This window comes from Myotis lucifugus, unplaced genomic scaffold (genome assembly GCF_000147115.1).
Source record: "Myotis lucifugus unplaced genomic scaffold, Myoluc2.0 scaffold_15, whole genome shotgun sequence".
Taxonomy (NCBI): domain Eukaryota; kingdom Metazoa; phylum Chordata; class Mammalia; order Chiroptera; family Vespertilionidae; genus Myotis; species Myotis lucifugus.
The window spans coordinates 10,467,554-10,483,995 of record NW_005871063.1 but is presented as its reverse complement, the minus strand read 5'-3'; the positions used below and the strand labels follow the sequence as shown (position 1 = coordinate 10,483,995).

The window sequence follows — 16,442 nt, the reverse complement described above, 5'->3', positions numbered from 1 at the left end:
AGATGAAAAGGCTTGAAAATTCAGCATTAGAAAAATAAAGGCTCAATTTAAAAAATATAAACAGTAAACCCTAGATAAACAGAAACAATTTAGAGCTCATCATCCTTTTCTTTTCTTTACTTTTTCTAAATTTTACTTCTTAACCTAAAAGCAGTATAGAGTTTCATTGCCAGACACCCAGCTATCTACCTAGAGACTTTCCTTTGGTTACTTTCTTCAGTCTAGCAGCACAATAGTTCTCAAACTTGAATGTGTGAAAGAATTACCATAAAGGATTTGTATACACAAAACCATGTGTAATATACTACAGGGGTTATTTAAGAGATTTTTCTAGGGCAATTTAATTCTGGACAACTTTTGTCGTATGTGCTAACTTCAGAAGCTAACCAAAGAGTTTCCACTTGCCCTTCCTTACTTATGAGAATTATTAACACATTTCCCTGGAATCCATAAAATATACCTTTTGACATAATTATAAACACATTTTCAGCTACAAGGACACTTTCTGAAAACTCATACTGTACTAAAGTATAATTTTCCCTTATTTCATATTGTATATTGATTACAAGTTTCCCCCAATTTTTTTGCAATATAAAAATTGTTTTAAAGGATCCACGTAATAATCCTCCTCCCCCAATGAATTATGGACTAGATAGAAATAATTTTGAAGGTTTCATTTTATAACTTGGCTTAGACAATCTATTAATGTGAAATTATATTTATCCCCCCCCCCAGTTTTATTGAGGTAAACTTGTATTTATTTAAGTATAAACACAAGCAGGCAAAATGTTTTCCCTCTGAAATTTCTGTTGTCCTAAAAACTCATCATTATTTACCAATAACCGTCAAAACTGTCCATTACTTCTTTATATTTCAACATATGGCTCTGCAAAGCTTTGTAAGAATCACTGCTGTACCTTTTTTGGTGGTGCCCGCTCACTGATTTGTTTAAAAGATGAACCTAGCGTGTCTTAACTTTTTTTTTTTATAATCCTCACCTAAGGATATTTTTTCCATTTATTATTTTTAAGAAAATGAATGGAGTTAAGGTGAGGGAAGGAGGGAAGAAGCTGAGGGAGCAAGGGAGGGAGGGAGGGAGACATGAACCAGGGATGGAACTTGCACCTCAGGTACTTGACCTTGACTGGAATCAAACCTTGGACCCTTTGGTGCAAGGGCAGGTGCTCTAACCATTGACTTGTCTTAACTTTTTAAATTTCAGACTGAAGAGTGCCAGGAAGTCAGATTATGTCCAAGGAGATTAAGGATCTTGATATCTAGAAAGGGGGTGATTAGGAATCCCTCTCTTCCATTCTTTGCTAGTCACTACACATACTCGACATGTGTGGAGGATGATTTTTTTAATACCATGTATGTTTTTCTTGTTGACAGTATTATAAATAATACTTTTCCCCCCTTTTACTCCCCTCTGTACACCCCCTCCCCCACCCCCAGGTCTCTACCACACTATTCTCTGGAGGATGATTTTTTAAAAGGTTTTTCCCTGTCATTTTTTTTGTTGTTCTTTCAATTACCTTATTGTACTAGTAATCAGGGCAAGGTAAAGAAGGATTTCTAATGTGTTCTTTTCCTTATAAATTTAATTGTTACTGCAAGCTATCCTGGGAGCTCTCCACCATTATAATACTGTCTTGACCAATTTATTATTTTTTAGATAATAGAACTGAAAACAAATTAGTGCTTTTCTGTTTCTACTCTGTCATTGGACAGAAAAAGAAACTGACGTCCTGAGAAAAATAAAATGCTCAACCATTTTGTAACAGAAAGGATGAGATCCCAGGTTTCAGGCTCTCAGCCAGTGTTTCTTCCAGGGCACAAGCTTTGGCATCTTGAAAGAAGTGAATATTATCATTTCTATCTATAGTTGTTTTGTCTTGTCTTTCTTTTAAAAGAAATATCTTTTATATATGTCTTTACAAATAATTGAAAAAAATGAAGTTAAATATAATGGGATGGGGGAAGAACTGCTATGATATCTTTTCAAAACAAAGTTTGAAAAACACTGCCGTAGAAACTGACTAGTATAAATAGTGACAATAATTACCCAACAGCAGAAACTAAAACTACTGACATTTGTTGAGCGCTTATGTATATGAAGCAATGAAATAAATATTTATGTACATTATTTCTGATAATTATTCCAATAATCTTGTAAGATGCGTGTTTTTCAGATGAAGAAACTGAGATATGGTAACATTAACTAACTTGCTCAAGATGGAACTGTGATTCCAGCTCACTTCCTTTATATTAAAATATTACAACTCAAAACACTGAGTTATGGATACTTGAGGAAACACTCTACCTGCTGAAGGAAGATGATTCTCACATAGTCATCTATGAATCCTACAAGGTAGCTAAGTCAGTGGAAAGTTTAACATAATTATGTGATTAACCTCATTTTAATAAAACAATTTTTTCTACTTAACCATAATATTGTGAAGATATTTCTAAGTGAAGATTTAGAAGTAAAATTATACAAGAATACCAGTTTTTTTAGATATGTTCATGAAAACTGTGTAGATCTAAGTTCTATGAATATAAGGACTATATTGCCCACTAGTGACTTGTCAGCAGTGAGATGCCTGACATAAAACAAGAGTGTGATAAATATCTGTATAATAAATGCAACATAATAAGGACTGATTCAATGTAATATTTTTGTACATACACTCATCTTTGAAGTAGGTGCCAAGCTATTTTTTCTTATGGACTCTACACCTAGCACTGAATAAATAATGACTGCTTAGAATAATATGCAAGGTTTTTAAGGTGTGTTATTTTGTCAGTTGTGACTTTACATACTAGATTTTCCTACATTGGGTCTATACTAAAATTTTTTGTTTTTCAAGAGTTTTGATGGTCAGGATGTTGTTTATAATAAAACAAAGGTATAGAATAATAATTCCTTGCTGGCATTTTTCTTTTTGTTTTCTTTTTTAATTTTGCAATTACAGTTTACATTCAATATTATTATGAACTAGAGGCCTGGTGCATGAATTCGTGCACAAGTGGGGTCCCTTGGCCTGGCCTGTGGGATCAGGCCGAAACTGGCTCTCCAGAATCCCCTGAGGGGTCCCGGATTGCAAGAGGGTGCAGGTCAGGCTAAGGGACCCCACTGATGCACGATTGTGGCCTGGGAGGGATGCGGGAGGTTGGCCAGCCGGAGAAGGACTGTGGGAGGGCTCCAGGGCATGACTGGCCCGTCTTGCTCAGTCCCGCTCAGTCCCAGTTGGCCAGACCACAGCAGCAAGCTAACCTTCTAGTCCAGTGATGGCGAACCTTTTGAGCTTGGCGTGTCAGCATTTTGAAAAACCCTAACTTAACTCTGGTGCCATGTCACATATAGAAATTTTTTGATATTTTCAACCATAGTAAAACAAATTTTTGATATTTATTTTATATATTTAAATGCCATTTAACAAAGAAAAATCAACCAAAAAAATGAGTTCACGTGTCACCTCTGACACGCGTGTCATAGGTTCGCCATCACTGTACTAGTCGGAGCATCTGCCCCCTGGTAGTCAGTGCACATCATAGTGACTGGTTGACCAGTTGACTGTCTGCCCCCTGGTGTTCAGCGTACATGATAGCGAGCAGTTGAGTGGCCTTAGCATATCATTAGCATATTACGCTTATCTCTTTATTTATTATAAAATTTTTGAGGAAGATAATATCCATTATATTGCTCAGGATCCCCCTGTAATAACTGTGTAAAAGTAATTATTTTAAAAGTAATTTTAGCTATGAATAGAAAATTTAATGTAGCGAGAGATATCAAAACAGTAGTTTGGTAATAGGGGAGGGAGAGAAATGATATGCATTCCATATTTTTGTGTCATAAATAATTAAAAACATTGTAGAACACCAAAAATATGCTGGCATTATAAAAACTCATCAAGAAATTGAACTCCATGTTTTTATAGGATGAGTTAAAAAATGGAAATGTATCTATAATTGTACTTACCTACTAAAATCTTACCCTACTTTGGATAGTATATATCCCCAGTGATAATTATATATCCACAGCTTTAAAAGAATAATTTTAACATGTCTGTCAATGAGAAAGAACTGTCATTGCTAAGATCTCTCAAGTTCCAAATTCTACTTAGAATTCACGAATCCTTATCTGCCTCTCTTTGTTTTCACTTTTTAGTTATTGAATCCTTTTAGCAAGAAAAATAGCAAACTTAATAGTATATCTTATATTTTTATAATACTTTACAATTTCAATAACTGAGTACATATTTACCATAATCTTGTGAAAAAATAGGGAAGCTTTTATTCCCACTTTATAGAGGCAGAAACTGAAATTCCATGTAACCTCCTAAGGTAAAACAATGGCTTGAGTTGGGATAACCGAACCTTATTTCTTCCCCAAAGTTCTTCTGGTTCTAGTTTTATGTCCCAAATTAACTGCAATGTATATGTGGTTTATCATTCTCAGTCTGTTCACTAATTTACCAATGATATTCAGATTTCCCGTCAGTAGCTTTGTGTTTGACTTAGTTGATCACTTTACCAAAGTTATTTTTCTAGAACAATTTGAAAAATATTCCCTCCACTGCTTTTATTCAATATCATTTGTTCTTTGAAAGAGTTCAATTTAAATTCCATAGAAAACAATATATACCATTGTCATAGAGAATGGAAAATTATGGTAAAAACAACAGATATATTGAAGAAAATTGACATAGCCAAAGATCCTTCTTGTGAACCATTGAGGTAAAAATTAATGAGAATCAAGGTAAAGAATTAAAGGCAATTCTGTTCATAATAATAAAAACTCACTTTGTTCTACAGGAAATTAAACATACACCTAGGAACATACCTTACTGGAGCTCCAATTCAGTTATTACAATGTTTGTATAGATACTTGATCTGATATTCAAATATAGGAAACATTTAAACATATTAAACCTGCATTTGTGACATCTGAGTATAAGTGAGTCATTTAAATCTTCCAGTTTTCAAATGTCAGATCCAAAATGTGGTGATATAGATGTATAGATATAGATATAGATATAGATAGATAGATTTTAAACAGGGAAATTAATCTTAATTAGAATATAACATCTTTTCTATTTTTTCTGGACCTGATATTAATATAAACATAGACCCTTATGTAATATGTCATTAAAATACTTTTTTGGATAATTTGCCTATATTAAGTTTAAAATATTATTTTCAAATATATGTGAATGAAAAGGAAAATTTACTTTAATTCAGATGGATAATGCAACATCTGATTGTTTTTTTGCCTGGTTGTGGGAAAAATAAAACATCAAGTAAGTTAAGTGTACATTTTTATCTCCTTCCATAAAGGAAAAAATATATATTCTTGTTCCTAAAATGTGGAAGTTTCATATCTTTCCAATTCTCTTTGTATAATTTGAGCTCTTTCCTAGCAATACATTATATCATGTTTCCTTTACTAATCTTTGTATTCATATTAAAGCCATTATTATTGTTATTATCATTATCTTCTGCATCATCATCATGGTCATCATCGTTGTCATTATTTGGAGTGGAGATAAAGGGTGTTGGTACAGGCTCACACCTTTCTTATAGCTGAAAAGCTAGAAAATATGCTCCTTGAATGTTTGCAGTGTTTATGTAATCAGTACCTACATTGCCAAGGTTTATTGAAAACAGCTGGGTTCTGCTGCCTTTCTCCCCCTTTGTTGGAACTGTTGCCAGAACAGGTAGTCAGAAATGGAAAGAAAAGGGAAATTCAGGCATCTGGGGCGTCTCTCAGGAAAGCAGCTGCGGCTTCCTTGGGAAGCAGTCATTGTTTTCCCACCAGCCAGGTCTCTGAATACCCTTGGGTCTAGTTCTGGCATGGCTGGCCTGATAGGATGCAGTTTATGACTTAGGACTTACGTGAGAAACCTTTTGGTTGTTCCCATATCTGGCAGAACATTGAAAGAAATCCCTCAAGCTGCAAGCCATACGTGGGCTGTTGGCCTTCTATTTAGCCTACTCTTGGAGGTACTTACTAGGGCTGTAATGATCTCTTTGACACAAGCAAAAACAATACAAAAGAATCTGTTCAAAACATATGTTTCCAAGATATACTGTCCTGTTTTTAAAACCAGACATCACTGTTATTTCTGTAAACATGGCATTTTCCCCCTAAAAATGAACCCATTTTTTAAGAGACTTGTTTTGTTTCCTAAATAGTAGGCATGTAAAAATAATTTTTTAACAACACACTAAAAGACCAGGATTAGCAGTATTGAATGATATTCTCCATTTATAAACATGCTCTTCCATATATACATTTTTGTATATCAAGTGTTAAAAATTATAATCCATGTGAAATGGCCTAGGATCTTGATTATTTTGTAAGAAAGATGCCAGAAGCCTGCTCTTACTACCTAGGATACAGTGAAAATTATGATGCTCTTGTGATGGCATTTTGGTAGAGTAGGACTGAATGGTTTTCTTGATAATTCTTGTTGAAACAAAGCTCTTATTTTATAATGTAAATGCTTCAAATTTTAATAATCAAATATAAAAGGGGTTTAGAATGGTGTAGTATTTTAATTTTGGGTTAAATATCATGTCTTTCACCATTACAAAGAGTTCTGTTAGGACACTTCAGAGCCATAATTAATCTAACAACATTTATTCAAAATTTTTTAGTTTCAAAACATGCTAAATATGAGGGAAACAAATTTGTGGTAAAGCTAGGCATACAGAGGTAAATTAAATGAAATATTTCTAGTGATAGAACTTATTTGCAGAAATATGAAAGTTAAAAAATTAATTAATGGATTTAAAATTTACTAAACTCTCCTGTACTTCAAAAAAAATGTAATCATAGTTTTTAAGTCAAGGGGTCAGGTTATTTTCAATGGTTAGACCATCACTAATTTTAGTACACACAAAAGTCTCAGCAGAGTCAAAGTAGATAATGTTCACTGAGTGCCTTCTTATTGTTTTTTACTCTGTTTTATTCCCAGATTTATAAAAACTAAAATAGACTTTCCTTAAAAAATTTAATATTCCTGATTTCTTTTCCTTCTGACATCTATAAAAAGGAAAGACTTTGAGGGTCCATGGTGAGTACAAGAGGAAGAGTATGAGTATAAAAAGATTTTTTTCCCACGAAGTACACCTTTCTTAAAATTTTTCCCAACAGTATGGTCAACAGTCACCATAACATTCATTCTGAACAAGTGATATTTGGTCCTTTATTAATTTGACCTTATTGCAACCTTCTCTCCATATCTCCATATTGTTTTCTCCCCTGTAGTTCAAGAAAAAAGTTCTAAAAGTTCTTAGTCTCCTATAGCACTAAGAATTTGAATGATTAGAAAAATATAAAGTTAGGTTTTAGTTTTGAAAAGGCATGTATTTTAATCATCCCATGGATATATACCATGTCTTATCAACTTTAATTGTCTCTAATTTTTCTGTTAGTTGTGGTAAGTTGGGCATTCTTAGCACTTGTCCTTATAAAGAAATGCAAACTAAAATAATCTATCCTATCTAATAAAGAGGGAATATGCTAATTGACCCTCATGCTGTTGCAAATATGGCAGCGCCCACAGCCAATAAGGAAGGAATATGCTAATTGACTGCCATGCCCTCAAAGATGATGGTGCCCACAGCCACAAGATGGTGACACCCAGTCCCCTCAGCCCCGCCAGTGCCCCTGCTTCCAGAGTCCCCCAGTCCCCTTAGCCTCCCAGCCGCCCAGAGCTGGCCCAAGGTGCCAGGCAAGCCTCGGATGGTGGCTGCCCAGCCACCCAGGGCTGTCCAAGGCTCAGGTAACCAGGGCTGGCTGAGGCTTGCACTGCTGGCAGTGGCAGCAGCAGAGGTGTGATGGGGCATCGCCTTCCCCTGATCGCCGGGTCACCTCCTGCCCCTGAGAACTTCCCCTGATCGCCGGGTCACCTCCTGCCCTGAGAACGCCAGACTGTGAGAGGGGGCAGCCAGGCTGAGGGAACGCCCCCTCCAGTGCATGAATTTTCATGCACTGGGCCCCTAGTGTGTGTGTGTGTGTGTGTGTGTGTGTGTGTGTGTGTGTGTATATGCCTAAGTGACCATTATGACTGAATGACCAGAACTACCAGTCGATCGGTTGCTATGACATTCACTGACCACCAGAGGGCAGATGATCAACGCAAGAGCTGCCCCCTGGTGGTCAGTGTGCTCCCACAGCCCCTCCCCCTAGCTGGCCAGTCAACCTCCATGGCCCCTCCTCCCAGCTAGCCAGCCCCAATCACCCCCATCTGAACCTCCTGCAGCCTCTCCCCCACCCTCAGTGGCCAGCCCCGATCACCAGCCAGGCCGAGGGACCCCACCCATGCATGAATTCATGCACCGGGCCTCTAGTAATAGTAATAATAATCTGGAAAAACAAGAAGAAGGAAGCCTGGATATAGAAAGCATGTGATTAGAATATTTAGAAATTTCCCAGGAAATTTATATAAATGTAAGATATATCATTGTAATGTTGTATATCTATAAAGATACTTTATTCATAAATTTGAATTTAAAGATGAAAAATCCACAGATGTTTTTGAGAAATGTAGCATCTATTTTCACTCAATGCTAATTATGGTTTATACAATTTCCACCAGATGTGTTTGCATGCACAGTAGCTAATTCATGCCAACGGTCTTTGCTGAATTGTAGGTAGATTTTGGAGACCTCTAAGTGATTGCAAATGTTCTTACTAATAATATTTCTTCTTTTCAAATGTTATTGTGATAGTGCAAATGTGGTATGGACAAACAATAGGATATTCTATAGGAGTATTATTGAAAAGGATACACACCTTCTTGAGCAGCTTAGAATTTTAGAATTGAATAAATCATTGTACATAATAAGATGTATTCATTTCTGAGAAACTGAAACAGTGATTGCAGCAAAGTTTCTGGGGTTTTTTTTATGTGTTTAAATTAACTTACTGTATATTTTTAATATATTTTTATTGATTTCAGAGAGAAAGGGAGAGGGAGAGAGAGAGAGCGAGAAACATCAATGATGAGAGAGAATCATTGATTGGCTGCCTCCTGCACGCCCCCCACTGGGGACCGAGCCCACATCCCCGGACATGTGCCCTTGACCAGAATCGAACCTGGGACCCTTCAGTCAGCAGGTCAATGCTCTATCCACTGAGCCAAACCAGCCAGAGCAACTTACTATACTTTTGTCACTAAAATTATAAAGGTCTTTTGCCTCTAGTAGTAGTAAAATAGTGAATATCTGAGTTTTCCGGTTTCAGAGTTCAGCCAAATTACTTTAAAACTTTGTTCTAATTTTAATTTGTGTTTATTTTGTTTTAAAAATAATATGACTGTGGTATGTTTAGTATATTATCTTGTTTAAAAATTCATATTTGAAAATATTTAGTGATTAAGGAAAGTATATATTCTTTTCCAATAAGGCATTGTTATCACGTAAGTATTCACATAAACTTTCTTTTTATGTTGTTTTTCCTTAATGAAAAACTTTAATATATATATTTTTAGAACTAATATAAAATAATAATGTTTTAGTTGAAGTCTAAATAGTAATAAATATTTATAAGACCACATATAAAACAGCTGTAATTGTATCTGGTCTTGAATAGGGTATAGAAATAAACAGAGAGAGAAGACACAAAACTTCCCAGTAAGAGGTGCAGTGTCTCTAAGTTCTTTCTTTTAACCCTGTTTGTTTGTCTGCATGTGCATGTCAGTATTTTAGTCATAAATAGGATAATTGGAAGAATAATTCTCTATTTCTTTTGAGTTGGCATTTGTCAAATTGTATTCTTAGAAAGTTCTGGGGCGGGGGATGGGGGGGACTTATCATTACCTAATATCTTCCTAATGTTTTCATTTCAAAAGAACCTTCAGTACATTTGAGTTCAATTTCTACTCTAATTCTGTTTGTGTTCATTTGTTCTCTTGTATTAATAGGAAATAGAGATATTTTCTAACAATTCAAGTTTGATCTCTGATTAAGCTCTTATCTGTACAACAGATAATGGTCATCTCAAAAAAACACAGTATATTATGTTTAAAAGTATATTTAAGAATGAATTGCTTTTTTCCCCCAAATAATTTCATAAAAGCTTCTGTATGTTTAATGTATTTCCATCAAAATTGTTACTGTTATGGTTGTGTTAAATATGCAATTAACTGGTATTTTATGAATTTCATCAATGTCAGAGAAATACTTTTTAGGTAAAAATCTACTCTTCTGTTTATAGACAGCTTATTATTTGTTAGGGATACAAAAAGAGATATTCATTCCAGGAGAATTATTGACACAGCCACATAAATGGTAATGTATTTTTTTAAATTATTTGAAAGTTATTAAGTTTCAAATCTTCACAAAAATTCTATTTTATATTTAAAATATTTTAAGTTTCTTCCTTGGCAAGATAGAATTTAGCAAGCAATTTTACCCATTATTTACAAAATGATTTAATTTCTCTAACTTGTTCATTCAACATTTTAGTGATTTAAAAATTTGAATGAACAGGTTAGTTATAATTATATTACCACTACGAATAGGTATATAATTGTATGAGATATTACATCTCAGTGACTGTTTTCTATGTCAATACATATTTGTAAAAATAAATACATGTTTGGGAATAAACATAAATTTGAACTATTTTAGAAATTTTATTTCTCTTTGGGGTATGTTACAGCTTTCATTTTCTTCACATGTTTAGCCAATGGTTAAATGCTTTGAGAAGTGAGATGTTGCAGCTAGTTCTAATGAAAATTTGTCCACTTCTCAAGGTGATATTTAATTGTCTTTGCTCACCAGGTCATTTATTAATATATACAGTAGGTGGATTTAAACCAAGAGAGATGGATATGGGCATAGGTATAACTTTGTAATTTAAGGGGTAGCAGTTTGAAGAGGGGTTACATGCACACTTTCTTATACTTTCTTTTCATTTAAGATGAGATGCCTGACTTGCTCATACGTGGAGCCATTTTTTTTTTAAACGGGGACCAGCAGAATCATACAACAGTTCCCACTGGGTTTTAGTGTAGATTAGTGACTCAGATTAGCCACCTGCCAATTGATGAACTTTTCGGAAAGGGGTGGAGGAAACGTGGGGAGCATCTGTGCAGGCCAAAGTTCAGTCGTCAGAGTCGAGGGCCCTAGGAAGTCAAGGAAATAGCCTGAAGATGAGGGCCATTAATGATGTGTTAGCACAACGAGGGCTTGACATATTTTGGGTCCAGGTGTTAAAATCATGGGACTTGCTCAGATTTAGGCTAAAATAAGTGTTTGTTGAGTTTATACATATCCAGAAACATAGTATCTGTAGACTAGAGAAGAATTTTGCAAAAAACTATGGTTGCCATTTTTTCTTATGCTACTAGTGTGAGTAATAATTCTCCTATCTTCATTTAACAAATAGTTGAATGAGACATGTGTTAATGAATGGATATCAAGTGATATATTTAATCATCAACTATGAAGAGCTAAAATAACAGCTTGATATGAAAATTAAGAGAAAGATTGGATGAGGGAAAATTTTAAATGGAATGACTGTTATAATCAAGTGGTTATATTGAATACACATTAAATAATTTTATAGCTTAAAATTTTATATAATGTATTTAGATTGTGCACACAGAGACATATATTCAAAAATATAAAAGTAAATCTGGTTTTTTCCTACTTATTTTCTAATGGAACAGGGTTAATATTTCAGGGTTATACATATTTTGAGTAGGACATATTCATTGCATGTAATTTCTATGCTCCTGTGCCAATCTGGATTTCATTATATATAAGAACTCCATTTATGCTTAAAATATTGATTGTGAAAAGGTCTCAGAAACCTAGCATTTTCTGACTCAAAAATCACCAGGCAAGTGCAGGTGATGACTAAAAAAGAGGAAATGAATTCACTATTGATGTTCATATTCATTGACCTGACTTCCAAGGATGTGCAGTTAGATTTTCTGGGGGGGCGAGGGGGGGGACACTAAATAAATGAAAAACATCATCTCAGCTCTGCAATTTTGTAGTTTGTGATTTCTTGGTAAACCACATAAATTCTGAGTTCCCATTGCCTCATCCGCAAACTGGATACCAATTCTTCATGGTTTCTTATGAGAATTAAACATCACAATCTTGTAAAAGGTACCTATGACAATGCCTAGCCTAACCATTAATTTGAATCTGAATCTGACGCTGTGATTCATCAGCTTTTATCCCCTCATCACTTTGAGGGATAAAACCTAAGGGCCTAGAAAACAACAACAACACAGATAAATGAAATAAGACTGCAAAATGTGCAATATTGAATTTTTGGTAAGACTCTAAAAGCATTTTATAAAATTGGAAAGGACAAGATCTTTGTGTTAGGAATGTTCCATAAGTAAATAGGACTTGATTAGTTTATTTTTCCTATTTATTTATTTATTTATTTGTTTATTTATTTGAGAGAGAGAGAGAGAGAGAGAGAGAGAGAGAGAGAGGGAGGGAGAGAGAGGAGAGAGATTTGTTGTTCCACCTATTTATGAATTGATTGGTTGATTTTCTGTGTGCCTGACTGGGGATCAAACCCACAGCTTTGGTGTATCACGAAGATGCTCTAACCAACTGAGCTACCCTGCCAGAGATTGATTATAGTTTCAAAAGGGAAAAGATTTAGTTGTAAAATGGTTGATTAATAACAAAGGCATGAACTGGTATTGTAATCTTTTTCACTCTCTTGCTATATCAGAAATTATTAATATTTCTGGAACCTCAGGTGAAACTGGATCAGCTAAGGGGTAGGAATTGAGGAAGGGAAGAATTATGACATATTCACAAGATTTTACATACAGTTTTAGAGGTTTCACTGAAATTGTTCTCCCCAACCTTCACTCATGGAAATAATAATTATGAATAATTATGATCCTAGGCACTAGATTCAAAACCAATAAAAACTCTGATTGTCAGATATATTTCAGATTTCAGGACCCTATACAACACAAGGTACCCATTAATTGCTTAAGGATTATTATGGATCCAAACTAAACTATTTATCCTGATGTTACATATTTATCTCTCACTTGAAAGTTGTCTTCTCAGCTATCTCTCTGTCAATATTAACCCATCATCATAGACAAATGTAATTCATTGCATAATCTAAGGCCTTTCACAAATACCCTTCAATCCTGGTATTATTCTACCTGGAACCATCATAAGAATCCCATGAGGTCATTTCTCTTGAATTACAGTCAAAAGAAACAAAATCAAAACCAGACTTTAAATATATTGTATTTGATTTCTGAGGTAACGCCAAAATGTTAATATTATTCTTGACTTCTGCTTCAATATAATTGTTGATGTTATTTCGGGTATTTTTTTTCATATTGTAGATGTTATAGGCTGAAAGGAATGCATGTATTTGAAGAAAACACTCAGATTTTAGAATGTAAAGGATAATGGTTCTCTAGAAAGATCAAGACAGTTCACATGAAACTGAACAATCGACCCATAAAATCTAAATATCAATGTTTAGGAGGATCTTTTTGTTGTTGTTTTCCATGTTCAGTCTTTAATAGAAAAATTAACACAATTCAGAGTTTTTTCTGTGAATTAATGGCTGGCCTCAGTTAATGGCCTTGACTTCACTTCAGTCCATCACTCCAGAAGGTTTCCCATGCCTCCATCTTATTACTTAAATGTGCTCCTTTGTATATTTTACGGATCTTTCAGAAATAGTGATCTTCTTCCTGGGAAGAGGCAACTGGTCATATTTTAATAGTTTGGAGAGGAAATTTGCACACACACACACACACACACAAAAGATGGGGAAACTCTTACACAATTATTTCATTAACCTTGCTGTTTGGGCATCATTCTTTTACAATATCATACTAGTAACACCAAAAATGATGATCATATAAGCAATCCTATAGCTTTAGTACATATGTAATTGTAAGAGAAAGAGTTAGCTTAGGAAAGATCTGATGATGTAAAGAATATGACTAGTGCTTGGATTTTACCTCAAGTAAAATTCATTCATTGTGGCATTTTGATTATTCATTGTGAAAAGTTCTACAACCATGAATTCTTTTTTTAAAAATATATTTTATTGATTTTTTTACAGAGAGGAAGGGAGAGGGATAGAGAGTTAGAAACATTGATGAGAGAGAAACATCAATCAGCTGCCTCCTGCACACTCCCTACTGGGGATGTGCCTGCAACCAAGGTACATGCCCTTGACCGGAATCGAACATGGGACCCTTGAGTCCTCAGGCTGACGCTCTAACCCAGCCGTGGGCAAACTACGGCCCATGGTCTGGATCCGGCCCGTTTGAAATGAATAAAACTAAAATAAAAAAAGACCGTACCCTTTTATGTAATGATGTTTACTTTGAATTTATATTAGTTCACACAAACCCTCCATCCATGCTTTTGTTCCGGCCCTCCGGTCCAGTTTAAGAACCCATTGTGGCCCTCGAGTCAAAAAGTTTGCCCAACCCTGCTAACCACTGAGCCAAACCGGTTAGGCCGCAGTGGTCAGCAAACTCATTAGTCAACAGAGCCAAATATCAACAGTATAATGATTGAAATTTCTTTTGAGAGCCAAATTTTTTACACTTAAACTATATAGGTAGGTACATTGTTATTAACTTAATTAGGGTACTCCTAAGGCTTAGGAAGAGCCACACTCAAGGGGCCAAAGAACCGCATGTGGCTCGCGAGCCACAGTTTGCTGACCACAGGGTTAGGGCACAACCATGAATTCTTACTAAGGATGACTGTATAGTCATTTTTATTAGGATCAGTAGAAATCAAGAATTTCATTTGGCTAATTTTTGGTGATTTATGGGAATATGTGGTATTACTTGAAAGTAAAGAATAAACTTTATAAACTCATGAATGCTTATTATGACTTAGTTACAGCTTCAATTTTAAAAAGAATTTTGCATTTATATTTTTATACCTGATAAGATCAAAAGATTGAGAAGGTAAGTCAGCAGTAGTGTTTATAATTTAATTCATGTTGGGTGAGGTTCATAAAATGCTGGATCATATTGCCTTAGAAAGAAATTAGTTTTTAATGTTTTTATTCCTCCCTTTCCAAAAGTTTCTTAAGCTATATAAACAATGAGATCATTAACTACAATACAATAAATGCTATGCCCAAGTGCTAGAAGAAATTTCTGTTTCATTCAGTATCTGACTTATATAGCTCCATCCCTATAAATGACCCAGATTTGTGAGTATCTATAAAAAAAGAAAAAGTCACAGAGACAAAACATCTTACTTCCATTCCTGTCTTCACATAGCATGTTTTTAGCTGGGTTGGCTAAATTCTGTCAGTGAACAACTGCTACAATCAATTTGAATTACCTAACTGTCGAAAATGTTTATGTTTATTTTATCCATATTTTTAACTCCGTTGAATGAAAGTACTGATTTAATTTTAATTGTTTTTCCTCTTTGTGTTTTCCTTCTTCAGATTTTTTTCTCCATCTGCATTGCTTTCTGGGGAGTGAGAAGCATGAAACAACTTGCCTCTGGCCTTTGGAAATAATTTCAGTTTGTACACAATTCTCTCGTTTTAATGAGTTGTCTATAACCACAATATGTTAATACCAACTATAAAAATAATGATCTTATATCATAATTAATGAACCACTTATTTAGTGAAAGATAATATATACTCTTGCTTGCTTTCCACATTTATTATTTTCTCTTAAAATTAAAGTTAGTTGCAGTTACTTTATTGATAGGGATGACAATAAATGATTTAAAATGTAATGATATTATATCCACTGGTAGCATCTAATGAGAAGAAGAAAAGAAAGGGAGAAAACATAAAAACAGTAAAAAAGAGTAAAGATGCCATTTGCATTAACTGGACAACTTTCCCTTTGCTGTTTGCTAAAACTGTGTGTGTTATACGCTGTTGAGTGGGCTCCAGGTCCTGGCAACCCTATGAATGAGTTATGTCCACAATATCCTGTCTTCAATAGCCCTGCTCAGCTCCTGTAGACTCACACCTATGGCTTCCTGTGTGCAGCCAAACCATCTCATATTTGATCTTCCTCTTTCTTTGCTGCCTTCTATTTCCCCCCAGAATTACTGCCTTTTCCAAATAACCTTGCCTTCTCATGATGTGAGACAGCTTCAATTTTGTCATTTTTGCCTCCAACAGTGTTTCAGATTTAATTTGCTCTAGGATCCACTTGTTCGTGTTTCTGTAGGTCCAGGGCATCTGTAGAGCTCTCCTGCAACACCACATTTCACATGAGTACATTTTCCTTATCAACCTTCTTTACTGTCCAACCTTTGCCTCTGTACATAGTAATTGGGAATATGAGGTGTGGATGACCTTAGCCTTGGTCTCTAATGACACACCATTGCTCTTAATCTTTCCCAATTCTTTTATTGTTGCCCTTCCATGTCTCTCTTGATTTCTTGACTGCAGTCTCCATTTGAAT

The 16,442-nt window shown here is 34.8% G+C and overlaps 1 protein-coding gene across 1 annotated transcript in view; it reads left to right on the top strand.

Moving 5' to 3' along the window:
• The window catches only part of AGMO (alkylglycerol monooxygenase), a 263,397-nt gene extending 247,780 nt beyond the window's left edge, over nt 1–15,617 (top strand). The window contains exon 13 of the mRNA XM_006085039.2: nt 15,458–15,617. Within this exon, the coding sequence (XP_006085101.1) occupies nt 15,458–15,532 (75 nt within the window). The 3' untranslated portion in view covers nt 15,533–15,617. The remainder of the gene's footprint in view (nt 1–15,457) is intronic.
• Nucleotides 15,618–16,442: the final 825 nt, after the last annotated feature.